The 14,188-nt window shown below is 39.9% G+C and overlaps 1 protein-coding gene across 32 annotated transcripts in view; it reads left to right on the top strand.

The window, feature by feature from the left end:
* Positions 1–14,188, top strand: part of FBXW11 (F-box and WD repeat domain containing 11) — a 188,193-nt gene that overhangs the window by 86,548 nt on the left and 87,457 nt on the right. For all 32 annotated transcript variants that reach the window (XM_081520752.1, XM_081520746.1, XM_081520721.1 and 29 more), the window contains 2 exons: positions 9,260–9,446; positions 10,318–10,408. In XM_081520752.1, the coding sequence (XP_081376878.1) occupies positions 9,260–9,446; positions 10,318–10,408 (278 nt within the window). The remainder of the gene's footprint in view (positions 1–9,259; positions 9,447–10,317; positions 10,409–14,188) is intronic.

Here is a 14,188-nt window from a genome sequence, read left to right on the forward strand (position 1 = left end):
GTCTTTAAAAAACTGAAAAGTGGAAGAATGCCCATCCCAAGAGCCTAGGTGGAGCCAAGTAGGTGTTTGCAAAGTGAATGAATGAGTGAATATAGTCTGAGACTCCATTTCTTTGGGATACACACTGTATTTTGATATGTGGTACTAGAAGAGGAGTTATAATTTAGCATCTATCTAGGAACTGTAGGCAGTTTCTGTGATTAATAGTGTTGACCACTGGTTAATACTATTGCTACATTAATTAATGCTATTATATAGATTTTTTGATGTGGTCTCTATACAATCTGCATTTTGCCTTTGTAATACAGTATTTATTTTTTAATATGGGACAGTTTTTCCTACAGTGTTTGGAAAGTGTCCTCAAATCTAAGATGTTCACTTATATCTGAAGTGACATTTAGAGAATGGCAGAAAAGTATTGGGGGAATTGATAGCATGTCTTTCTTGAAACTTACTTCTGCATTTTCTCCCTCAGTACCTTACGCCTGCTTAAATGTGTTCTTCTCCCCCTTTGTCTCTCCCTCCTCACCCCCCGTTGTTTACTTTGAGTAGACTACTTTTACAACAGTTTTAGGTTCACAGCAGAACTGAGCAGAAAGTAGTTTTCACCACGCCCCCTCCCTATCCCCAGCAACCACCAGCACAGCCTCTGCACTGTCAACATCCCTCATTACAGTGGTACGTTTGTTACTGTACGTGAACCTACATTGACATGTCATTACCACCCGAAACACATACTTTAAGGTTCACTCTTGATGTTGTCCATTCTGTGGCTTTTGACAAATATATAATGACATGTATCTGTCATTATAGTGTCCTACATAATTGTTTCATGGATCTGAAAACCCTCTGTGCTCTGCCTATTCATCCCCCTTTGATTTTTTGATCACTTGTTAATTCTTTCCCCTCTTTTTAAAATTTTTTTATTTTAAATTTGTCCAGGTAAAATAGAGAGGTTTCACTCTTGAAGAGAATTTGAGAATGTTGGCCAGAACGCTTTCCTCTGACATGGTCAGGGTAGCCTGGAAGTAACAGCTGCCATGCCAGGATTGGCCTAGAAAGAGCCAAGGATAAACCAGGAGCATTGCTACCAGCCCTGGCCTTTGTGAGAGCTCCTGGATGGCTCCTCGGAGAGCAGCTTCTCTGTTAGCCTGATTGATTTACAGTGCATCCCCAGGTGGTACCAGTGGTAAAGAACCCACCTGCCAGTGCAGGAGACATAAGAGATGCCGGTTCGATCCCTGGGTCAGGAAGAGCCCCTGGAGGAAGAAATGGCAACCCACTCCAGTATCTCTGCCTGGAGAATCCCATGGACAGAGGAGCCTGGTGCGCTACAGTCCATGGGGTCGCAGAGAGCTGGACACGATGAGGTGGCTCTGCAGGCACACACGCACCGTGCGTCACAGCTCCATAGTCTGAGTGTTTCCCGCCGTGAATAGGACCTGGGCTCACGGTCCAGGCCGGAAACCTGGGGCTGCTCCTCTCTCTCTCGGAACCTGTGGGTTTACTTTCTACAGTGGTAGTGTTTAAGGACATTTGAGAGTTAGCTTAGAAAAATTTGACCCTGCTGTTCTTTTTGTGCTGAAAATAATAGCATTATTTTCCTCATTTCTTGAATTAGTATTTCTGGGAAAGCAAAGCATGAACCCTGTTTTTCTAGAATCATAGTATTTAATTGCTGAAAGGGACTGTGGGTGTCACTTGGTGCTGTTTTTCATTAGATAGGTTATAAAGCCAAGGATCAGAGAAACTGGATGAAATGCCTAAGATCATAAATATTGGTTATTGTGATTGTCTGGTGATGATGGGGGTTGGTTCAAAAGTTAGTGTGAAAGCTGAAATCACTTCCAGTTAAGATTACTCTGGACAGTTCCTTAAACTGGTCCCAAGTATAGACTACATGGCTTACAATCCAATTCAGTAACATGTCCTTTTAATTAGAGAGAGCATGGAAGAGAAGGAAAGAGAGAAAGACAGAATTCTAGGTGAATTTCAGTAAGGCGAGCGCACATGTGCTGCAGCTCCTCTGCGTGTAGTCCAGAACTCAGCCCCATCACCCACGCTCTTCTACCGACTGAGGCTGCGCTTCACACCAGGAAAAGAAGGGTCGTTTTTGTTGTATATATAGGTGTAAATTTATTTTAAGCTGGAGGTTGACTTCTTTACAGTACTGTGTTGGCTTTTGGCTTCTGCCATACAAAAATGTGCATCAGCCATAAGTGCACATGTGTGCCCTCCCTTTTGAGCCTCCCCCAGCCCCTCATCCCGCCCCTCCAGGCTGTCACCGAGCCCTGAGCTGCGTTCCCCGTGTTACACAGCAACTTCCCACTAGCTCAAGTTGACAGCTGTACTTGTTCCTCTTAAGTGCTTTTACATAAATGAAGCTGTGCTTCCATTTTTTTCAAGCAAATCTGTTCTGTTTGCTTGTTTGCTTTCTGTTGTTTTGTTTTTTCTCTATAATTTGCTTCTTAAACAGTTTAGAATACCAGGGAACCCAACTTGTATTTACAGAATATCCACGAGGTGGCGCTGTTGAAGTTCTCTTGATTTGCAGAGTGTAGTTCAGAGGCAGCCCCTTCTCTTGGGGAGTGTACAGAGCTGGAGAAGAGACAGAACAGATGAACATGTGTTATGTATATAAATATGGTTAGTATAATTGCATACAATTCAGTTTTCATTACGGCGAATTTTAAGGCACTGTCCATATCTCTGTTAAAGTGGAATTTTGTGGTACTGAATATTACATGAAATGAATGGACCATTGGCTGGGACATGGAAATATTTTTGTTAAAATGCTATTTGTTTTAGCAGGATTTGATCTGAACATATATACATGTGTCAGTATATATCATACATACGAATCTAATACCGGGGGACAAGCTGGCCAAGTTGATTGTGTTATTTGCTGTCTAGTAGACTTGGATTAAATCTGGCATTAGTTCCTTAGCACAGACCGTGCCTCAAGAAAGAGCTTTAGGAAAGAAACAGGTCCATGTGTTTGTTCATACTTAGATTTGATAACGTGTGGAGTAACTTGCTAATCATTATTCTAGTTTGATGTTTAGCTTTTACTGTGGATAATCCTGAGTTTGAATTTTTACTTTGTTGAAATTGACAGTCAAGACTTCTTTTGATTGTAAAAACCATTAATTCTCTAAAAATGGTCTGTAGTTTTCGCTTTTTAATACTTACTGTGAATATCGTACCTGTCAGTGTAGGGAAAATGGAAAATGTTTGTGGTCTCTGGCTCCTTTTGGTTCAGTGGAAAAAGTGATAATTATGATATGCTTTTTTAAAAATCATGGTAAATGTTTAGTCTGCAATGTCAATTTCTGCAGGCTAAGTTTGTGGTTTGTAAGAACTGTTGTTAAAGGGAAAATTTATACCATTTGAAGTAGAGACAGATTGTACTTCAAGAAGGATGATAAGTATTGGTGAGGTGTCTGAGCAATTAAGAATTTTAAAAACACTTAGCTTCATGGCCATGGTTTATTCCTTTGTCCCCCAAGTAAGGATGATAAACCATTACGGACTGTAAATGCGACAGAGATGAGATCAGTGGTCTTGGGAGCTGTGGAAGAACCAGACTGTCGGCTTTAGGTTGGTTGCAGGAGCAGAGATGCAGTGTGACAGTGGAGTGGCCGGTCGTTGACTCTGACGGCCCCTCTGTTTGAATCCCATCACCTGCACCTAATACGTGAGCTCACTGTTTGGAGCCTCAGTTTCCTTATCAGTGTGGGAATAATTCTAATACTTCATAGGATATTGTGAAGATTAAAGATAATGTACATAATATGCCTGGCATCTGGTAGGTAGTCTGAGGATGACAGTTTAAGGGGGAAAAAAAAGTCCAGAGAGGCAGGAAACACCTGCTTCTCCAGGGGCAATGCGATTTATTGCCAGGAAGTTTTAATTATTCACCCACTGATTTCCGAATTGATTCATCCTGACATCATTTAGGTAGGTGTGTGCGCCACTCTGTTGGCATAACAAAATGTTGGACTTTGTGACCTGAGCATTATTTTACTTCATTTTAGTCTGAATCTTTAGGTCAGTATATTCCAAGTTAAAGAAATCCAGTGACATACTGTTGCTGTCAGGAAAGAAAGTTTCTGACTTCAGGTTTTACAGCTAGATTTGTGACTAGGGAGGGGGAAGGGACAGCAGGGGTGGGTGGGGAAGAAAATTTCTTTGCAGCTGCTCTTTGAAATGCGTTTCTAAAATAATAAAAGTTTCTGTAATTGTATGATCTAAGCAGCTGTCTTGAAACTGGCTAGAGTCAAGGGCATTGAACTGACATTACACATTTGAGTTTCATTTTGGTGCAGTGTTATTTACATACTGAGCTTTGAAATTTTGCCTTTTAATTGTTTTAATTTATTATTGAAAAATTTCCAGACCTTCATCTGGTGCGTATAATTAGCAACAGCAGCACTTCTTCAGCACTGTGTGTGCAGTATTCTGGACTCATTTTCTGAGGCCATAATGTGTCCTCTTATTGCCTTGGAAAGGGGGGTGTGGTGGGAGATGGGGGAGTCTCGGCACTATAGAGTAAATGAGAGCCAGACATTGATACTTGAAGAAAATGCTTAGTTGTAACACCTCAGAGCACTTTTTAGCTTAGGCAAATGGGCCACCTGATTCAGTAACCTCTTTGTTCTGAATAGTCTTGAAACCAGAAGGTTATAAAGTCTGCATGGCTCCTGGGAGTGGCTACTCCCAGGAGCCCAAATAGAGGTTGTGTGATTCCTGTTCTTTAAGTATTTAAGGAATATGAGATTTACTCCAAGCTATTAGGGAAGACTTAGCGATTTGCCAGGGAAGGTATGTCATGTTTTCTCTGCAGAAAATAACAAGGGAAGGGAATACTGCTTAGCTTCCTTAACCAGTGATACCAGCTAAGGCAATTTCTGCAAGAAGGAAGAAGAGAGACTGGTATTTAGCAAGTCTCTGCTCTGTATCTTACTCCTGAATAACCTCTTCTTATTAACCTTCCCAACAGGGTTAGGAAGATCCTTCTCTGTAAAATGAGGCTATTGATAGCCTATCTCAGAGGGTTATCATGCTGATTATAGGAGATAATCCATTTTAAGCATTTAATATTACTCTTGTTTTATGGAAGACTGAGATCCAAAAAGGAAAACTGATTTGCTTTCACGAGGTTATATAGCTCTATAGCCAGTACATTTTCCAAGAGACTGAGACATGCTGCACCCTAGAAAGATGGAGTGAATTTAAAGCATTAACAAAAGGAAATAAATCCCCCAGATTTCACTGAGCTGCTGCTAGATTGGACCAGTGGCATTTGAAAGAGTAGGAGGTATGTGTCGAATAATGAGTTTCCTTATGCAGAATCTTGCTGATCGCCCAGAGGTGGGGGAACATCAATGAGGACTAAAAGGGATATTGTTGCTATAAAGCAGAAGTTCCCAGCATGTAGGAATTATCTGGTGGTAATTCTTAAGAACTGACTCATTGGAAAAGACCCTGATGCTGGGAAAGATTGAAGGCAGGAGGAGAAGGGGACGACAGAGGATGAGATGGTTGGATGGCATCACTGACTCGATGAACATGAATTTGAGCAAGCTCCGGGAGTTGGTGATGAACAGGGAAGCCTGGTGTGCTGCAGCCCATGGGGTCGCAAAGAGTTGGACACGACTGAGCAACTAAACTGAACTGAATTCTTAAGAAGATAGATTCCTGGGCCCACCATCTACATATTCTGACTCAGTTGATGAGGAGAATATTCAGAAATCTATTTTTGCTACTGTTGTTTCTCAGATCACTAACCCTAGAGGATTCAATTATAACTGCACAGGCTTCCTAGAACCAGTTCATAGACCACTCAGTCAGGTGGAAGATTTGGATGCAGCTTTCCCAGTTAATATACAGACCATGGGAATGTGGCAGCCATTGAGGCCTGAAAAGGCAGCCATATAATATATTCTTATCTATTTGTTTTCTCTCTGAGCAGAGGATTTGAGAGGGGTGTTGGTTATGGGTGTGTTTATAACCAGTTAGCAGAGTTTGGTTAATAATTAACATAAACCTTGGAAAGTGACTGTGAGCTAATGTTAAGTGTAGAAAGTAGAAGATAGTCAGATAAGTACCCCAGAATTAGGAAAATTGAGAAGAGCTAAGTTTATTAGACCATGGCTAGAGACTGTAAAAGTAGATATGATCAAAGAGGGTAGAGAGATTCTGAAATTTGAAGTTCAGAATAATAATTTGTCAATCTTGTCAGTGGAGAGGCACAAGTAGAAGCCCGTGTGATTGTCCGTGAATTTCCCTCATTTTAAATACACTTAGATGGAAGACGGGCGTGGAGATATACAGAAGGGTAGCCTGAATCTTTGGGAATGGAATCAAAAAGTCCAAGCCCTGAATAATGTGAAATTGTCCAAAATGTTTACATAATTTGGCAGGGTTAAAAACAAAATAAAATAACCCACTATTTGGAGCAAGAGTGAGAAGAATGAAGGGAGAGTGTACTTGGAACAGATGGTGAAGTGGTGATAGGAAGAAACAGCATATTTTCGCTCCTCGTTTAACTTATCCTTTTTTCTTTCGCCACTAAGAACAATGGCTTTAAAACTGGAAGGGTAGAAAAATTGTCCCAGAAAGAAAGAAGATATTTAGGAAGCACACAGCTCCTGTAACAAGTAGACCTAGAGATGTTGTGTGCCAGGATAGTGACAGAACCTGAGGTGGTTTTTTTCAGAATTGTGAAACATTGAGAAATAATCACAAACCAATAGGCAGAGCTACTGGGTATGGTTGTGCACATATACCTTGTACAGCTGTGTTTGGTCGTCTCCTGCGTGATAGTACCCAGAGATGATTGACGAGCCAATTTCCTGGTTTTTAAGAACTAGAGAACCGGAGACAGTGTATTTGGGAGATATTGTTTGTTGAATTTGATGTTCCATTCTGGCCGGATTCTCAAACGAGTTATCAAAAGTTAATTAGCTGTTGAAAAGACTATGTAGTGTTTTGTAAGCCTAGAAGGATATAGTGTACCGAATGTCAAAGGTCGTTATCTCTTGAGCGGTGAGGTTTGGGGATTTAAAGATATTTTCGTATAGGCAAAGTTTTTCCAAAGTGAACATGGGTTGCGTATATTTAAAAGAGACACAAAGCAGGTAGTGCCAACTTGTAAACAAAAAATTGCAATGCCAACTTTATGTAGTAAGCACCAGCAAGGGAACACAAAGAATAACCATACCAAATTTACCTGATAATGTAAAGATGGCAGTGTCTTCATGGGGCAGTTTCTCCAAGTATCTTTGAGGACTGAATAGAGAGACGTGAGCTGGAAAATAGTATACAATACAGATAATTATAGAACGGGTGGCTCAGGGTTGGTACCTTGTATTTAGTGAATGGATGTATAATAGCCTGAAGGGAAATATAGAATCATGGGTGCTGTCCTTGGTTCTGACCCATTTAGCATGTTTGCCAACAGCTTGGAATAAGACTTAACCACATTTGCCCATCATGCAGATCTGGTGTGGAATGTCCACACTTCTGGATGACAGAATCAGAATTGTAGAGGCTGCGTTCAAGGGTCAGATAAAGCTTTGAAAGTGAACTATAGTGAGGGAAACTGTAGACTTCTGTGTGAAGCTGCCCTCCCCTTTTAACCTAGCCATACCAATGCGGAATTAGGGGGAATTGTATTTAATAGACATTTGGTGGGGAGATGCCTAAGGTTTCAGTTCAGCTGACTAACATCTTAGGAGTCTGCTGTGATGTGACTGCTAGATGAGGGCAGTGTAACCTTTGGTCGCCTTGTCTCTAACATAGTGACATGCGCAAGAGAATGTAGTGACCCCAGCGTAGTCAGTCTTCCTTATCAGATCATACCTCGAGTATTAGATCTCGTGTAGAGTGGAACTAGTATGGGAAGGGCCTGTAAATCATAATCAACAGTGTAAATACTCAAGAGTGGGAAAAAACCTTAGTTTGTAAAGCACTTTTTATACATCATCTCGTTATATTTTCAAAATAAGACAAATTATTATCCTCATTTTATACAGATGAGGAAATTGAGGCTCTGAAAGTTTAATGATTTACCTAGACCCTGTCAAGTCAGTGTGACTGTACTGCTTTTGTTTATCGTGAAAAAAAAAATTAACCTTGAATGATGCTTTTTTATCTTTAAAATCTTATCATAAACCTTTGTTGATTCATACAGGTAATATGAGAAAGGACAGTTGTTGTTGGCCATTGCCATGTTACATGGTAAAGAAAGCAAGGGGCAGGGATGCATCAGGAGTGTTTAAGGGTTTGTTTAAGGGTTTGTTTCATGTCATAGCGCTTCTTGGTGGTGAACCGAGACTTGAAATTGGAATCTTCTAACACAGTTTAGTGTTCCCACTGCAACACAGAGGAGACCTGGGGATAAGCTTTATTTCCTGTAGCTGCAGAAGGACATGTCCAGAACCACAGGATGGGAGTATGTAGGTGGCAACAGTGTTGACCATAGGGATCGTCTGACCTTTGAATATCAGGCAAGGTCTGAATCTTGGCTGTCTTTGAAAGGCTACTTGCATTGTGTAGGATTAAACCTCCTAAGGGTCTAAAAGTTTTAGGATGTGGTTCATGGTTTTGAGGATTTTACCTGCATAAGAAAGAGATGGAGAAAAATGATTGACAAAAGTACAAATAAGTACTCTTGACTTAATTCTTGGATTGTTGTGTTTTTTTTCATAAGCTTTTTCATATAAGTTAGTGTTTCACCTTTTTGTCTCCTTAGCCCCAGGGGATTCACATAGGTCATGTATTCATGGGATGATTTGTTATGAGAAGCAGTAAATCAAAGGGGAAAGAATGCAAACTTTGGAGGAAGAGATCGGAGTTCCACTCTTGGCTTCACTATCCTCTAGTTGTGAAACCGTGAATCCTTTTACCGCTCTGCCTCATCTGTAAAATTTGGGGTGTCATTACCCCATAAAGTTCTGTAAAAGAAAATGAAAATAAATATTTTGTTATAACATCTGACAAATACAGAACTGCCCAGGGTTGACTTTTACACCCAGGAACTGATACCATCAAGTTGTTTTTACTTAAAAAATCAGAACCAAAAAGAAGTGTGTATGTTTAGGTACTCATGTACGTATGTATCTGCAGAACTTTTGATATTACTCAGGTATGTTTCCTGGTTCTGAATTTCTTCATCCTCTTATCTTTAAGGAAATGGTAGCTGGTACATTTCCGTCTCCCTTTCTATTCCTTCATTGCCTTTTGTATTTTGTAGAGCAAGGCTTAGATCACATAGCAGAAAACATTCTTTCCTACCTGGATGCCAGGTCTCTGTGTGCAGCAGAGCTGGTGTGTAAAGAATGGCAGCGCGTGATCTCTGAAGGAATGCTTTGGAAGAAGCTGATTGAACGGATGGTGCGCACTGATCCCCTGTGGAAGGGGCTTTCAGAAAGAAGAGGCTGGTAAGTATTCAGGTTGCTTGTTCCCTTGAAAGACAGTTTCTTTGACCTAGGGTCCGTTTGAGTACTAAAAAGTGTAGTTATAAATACTGGCTTAATGTGTTGGCCTATTTTAAACAAGTGGAGAAAGATGCATGGTCAAGAGTTGAGAGGAGGAACGTTAAAGCTGTTAGAATGACCTCTTCTGAAATGCATATTTCCTTTATATTTATTAACTGTTGGATGTATTGTATAGTTTGACTTTTCAAAGCTACATATTTATGCTTTTCCTTTCACATTTTCCTTAGGTGTTGATACCATTATCAAGAGATAGATATGGAAAAGGGAGAGTCAGATGAGAAAGTCAGATAATGCCATTTTGCTGTTAGATATTGATCCTGGTTGAAGACGGGAGGTGTACAACAGGCAGGATTTTTCAGAGACAACCCATCGTCTCTGAAATACAGCTTTATAGCTCTGTACGTGTCAGTAGCCTGGCCCAGTTAGCACAGAGAGAGAGTGCCCCAGCCAGGACACACAGGCAGTGGTGTGAGTGATGGCTAGGGCTATGTTTTCTGTATAGGAAGAAATATGATATGTACTAAGTTACATTTTTCACAAAGCTACATTAGCACTTTTTATTGAACTGTAGAATGAAAGGCTAGATTATTGTGTTGGGTATTCAGAAAATAAAAGGTTAGGATCATGTGAAGAACTGTTAAGTTGAACTTATGTCAAACATGTACATTTAATTGTCAGAAATCCTGCTTTTGAACTGTTAAAGCTCAATGCAAATCAAAAAACGTGAAAGATACCACTTTGTAAGCACCATGTTTAAATAAAATTCACCCTTTTATGTGCAAAAATGTAACATCTGTTTGTTTTTATTTGCCAGGGATCAGTACCTGTTTAAAAACAGACCAACAGATGGCCCTCCCAATTCATTTTATAGGTCATTATACCCAAAGATTATCCAGGATATAGAGGTAATTTTATGATTTATCTTTTTTATGGGCTTAGTGTTCAGTTGACTTAAAAATCATAGAACGAGTCTTTTTTTTTAAGGTGAAGTCTTAGAGCAAATATATTACAATGTGTAATCTGCAGCTATTCTTCAGAGTGGATAGTGCCTTTTTGTTAAAAAAAAAAAAAGTAACTTTTCTAAAATGTGAAATGCTTTTACAAGGCTGACAGTTAATTGAAACCTTAATCCAAAATTACCTTTTTAATTTGATAAAATTTCCAAAATCCAAGGCCCAGTTTTTCAGGTAAACATAGTTTCACCTTTTTGAGCCACCTCTAGAGAACTAGAGAAGGCAGTCTCAGTTTCCTCTGTAAATTTCCCATACTTTTTCATTAAAAGGACTCAAATATGATTCTAAGCAATAGTTAAGTGGTTTTTATAGAGCAGATTTTACTCGTGGACCATTTTGGATTTGAGTGCAACTTCCCCAGACCAGTAAAACTCTGTGAACTTGATGAGAGACATTGGAGATGTTTGATATTGTTCATGTGTTCTAATTAGTTCAGTTTTATTATTTAGCCCTTTTCCCTGAACCAGGAAAGACATGCACAGGCATTTCTCATTAACTCTTTCACATGTGTTCTTGGCAGGTCTTGGTTACTTCACTATTTCCTCCTTGGCGAAAAAAGTTCAACCTTTGCTAGGCAATGCTGTATCACCCATAAAGTTATAGTCGGCTTCCCAAACGTGAAGTAATCCTCACCCCCAGGTGATAGACATAAAAGTTATTGTGCCAAAATTCTTGAATAGAGAAACATGTGCTTTTTGTAGCCGCCCACTTCTTTTTAAGGCAGATGTGATGTGAACTAATGGAACTGTTTGGTTAATGGTTAATCTAAATGTGACTGGAATATCATTATTTCAAATGCAAGCTGTTGTCTTGAGTATTCTGTTCCCTAAAATGAGCTGTAAAGTAACCTTTTAGGGAAGTAAAAGCTTTAAGTGAGTTAAAGCTTTTGCCAGACAAATCCTAAAATTTAGGAATTAATTGATTTATTGACAGTTCAAAGCTTAGAATAAATTGCTCCAACAGTGTTAGTAACTGAGACTTGGTGTTAACTTGGACCTTAAATTGGTGTGTGTGTTTCAGGTGAGAGGGATTGTCTTTTACCCCCTGTGTAGTTTTGCTAAGACTGCTTATGCGTATATCTTAGAAACTATATTACTTTTTACTTTTCTCCTCCCAACTATTCTTTATAACATATCTCCAAATTTCCTTGAATAATTTTTAGCAAGTCCTTTATTATAAGAAGGATGATGTCTAAGATCAATCATTAATAAATAGGAACTCTGCAAGGACTTTGATCAGGTTGAAGATTTGGTGACATAGATTATTTTCATTCCCGTGAGTACTATCATAACCTACAGTATGAATTGAGTTTTCTGTGGCATGACAGTATGTGACACCACCTAACATAACCATTTCCTCAGGCTGAAATAATATTTTAAAGTTAGTGGAGGAGGCAGATGTGAGGGAAAACAGAGCTATAGGGCAAAACCCCATTTGACACAAAACCTCTACATCACGGTGGTCTACCCAGTGGTTCTTAGAGTGTGGTTGAGGAAAACCCACTGGTAGGCCACAAGAGTCTCCTCCAGATTTTTGTGGGCTAGATCTCTTAGTGTAAGGGTTGGTGTTTTATACTTTGGTACATTCACTCATAGTAATAATAATAAAAATAATGTACTACGTATGGAGTGATTACTTGTCATAGATACTTTAAGCGTTTTATAATGCATTTTCTCATTTTACACTCTGGACAATACTTGAAAGGTAAGCCCTGTCCCAATTTAAAGTTGAGGAATCTGAGGCTTACCCAGATTAAATAGCTTGCCCATGGTCACACAGCTAGTGGGTAGTTGAGTCTGTGATCAACCTTACATTCTTCTGCACTCAATACAGCTTTTTTTTTTTTACACTAGAGATCATTGGTACTTCATCAAAATAGATTTCTTTACCTCTCTTTTGTAAGTGTGTTTTATCTTCTCCTGGGTGGACACACAAAGTCAAGAGTTGTTTCCCTGATGCATGGATCAGACAGACGAGAGACTCTCAGGCTCGGCTGTGCCCATGTGGCTGGTGTAAAGCCCCCACAAGCAAACTATAGTAACTACAGGTACCCTCTTCTGAGCCCTTGCAATAGACTCATGAACTGTGTTGTGTGATTTACGCAGATTATTGATTGCTTTTAATTATTACAAGATACCATACACAACCGTAGAGTCTGTGTTTTTAGCCGTACACTCTGCCAGGTTGCCAGTTCACAGCACCTTTTGCTTTCTCTCCTTCTTGCTCTGCCTTGACAGCTCTAGGTCACGTGCTGGCTCCTGTCATCTATACGTTCCCATATTTGGCTCTGACAAGCAGATAGCTTTGCCCTTCCACACTGACCCAAGAGGAACTGGCTAATTTTTAAGAAGAATAGGGAACCTGGCTTAGTGTAGCCAAGCCTTATTATTCAGGAAATGAGAATATAAGAAATGAAGCCTGGAGAGAATAAGAATTCTTAGCTTTCTGCAAAGGTTCATCTCTCATGGGTATTCTTGCCACACACATACACACATATATACACACGGGTAGAGGGGAAGAGGGGAAGGGGGTAGGGTGGGAGGGAGAGAGTTTAGAGTGCCTCTGAACTGAGAAGGAATTCCTGGAAAACCTGAGGCACAGTCCTAAAAGAAACAACCATATTTCCATTGCTTTCTAGAGTCTTAATTGTTACCATCATCGTCATTATTAATAGTGAGCTTACTGTTAGGTACTTTGCCACAGTGATTTAATTCATTTCTCAAATTGTCAAAACCAAGATTCTTAGTCCAAAATCCTTTTGTCCTACTTTGCCCTTTTTGTCCTACCATGCCCTTAGGTGCTCCTTGGCAGGGAGATGGGAGTTGTTATAGTAGGCTCGATCAGTCAGAGTTCTGATGTCCTGAACTTGGATTTTTCTCTTTGCCATCTCAGGGTAGTGACAAACTCTTTCATGTAGAATCCCTTTTTCCTTTTTTTTTAATTCTCTGGATTAAAGCCTTTGAAGCCCTCTCCTTGGAACAGACCACTAGTAAAATGATGGTGTGTTGTATCACACCTTTTAATAAACCACATTTTATTCAGGGAAAGTGGGGAGCTTTTTTGTGGTTTGCAGACTTGATATTAACATTGTCCTAACCAGAAAATGCCGAAACTTGCCCACCCATCCAGTTGTGTTTAGGCTTCTAAAAATAATGTTATTCCTTCATACTCAGACATCTGTTTTCACTCTATTGCCAATTTAAATGCTGCTGTATACTCTGTGTATCATGGCTACTTTCCCAGTTATTTTGAAAATTTGCACAGGGTAAGGGGATTTTAAAAGTTCTCAAAAACATGAAATATTCCTCTACAGTAGCCATACCACATGATGTCCAAGTGAAAGGCAGGTATCTGCATCATTAAAAAGGTGCACCTGTGTATGCCCTGTATTCCTGCTGCTGACATCAAGGTAACTGTTGAATTGCATTTGAAGGCCGAGCCCCGTCCTGGGAATGGTTGGAGAGGGCTCAGGCTGATCAGCATTGAAGACCAACCTAGACCGAGACAGCAGTTCCTGGCAGTTTGGTGAGATTTTTTTCTGGTTACTGCCTACTCCTTTTGGTCATTGTTCTCTACAAAAGAGTAGGAGCATCACTGGTGCTGTTTGTAGGCACTGTGATAAACACGTTATACATGTAATCTCACTTGATCCTTCCAGTAGATTTGAGAAAG

Source organism: Giraffa tippelskirchi, chromosome 8 (assembly GCF_054371585.1).
Source record: "Giraffa tippelskirchi isolate mGirTip1 chromosome 8, T2T-mGirTip1v1.2.pri, whole genome shotgun sequence".
In the NCBI taxonomy this organism is placed as follows: domain Eukaryota; kingdom Metazoa; phylum Chordata; class Mammalia; order Artiodactyla; family Giraffidae; genus Giraffa; species Giraffa tippelskirchi.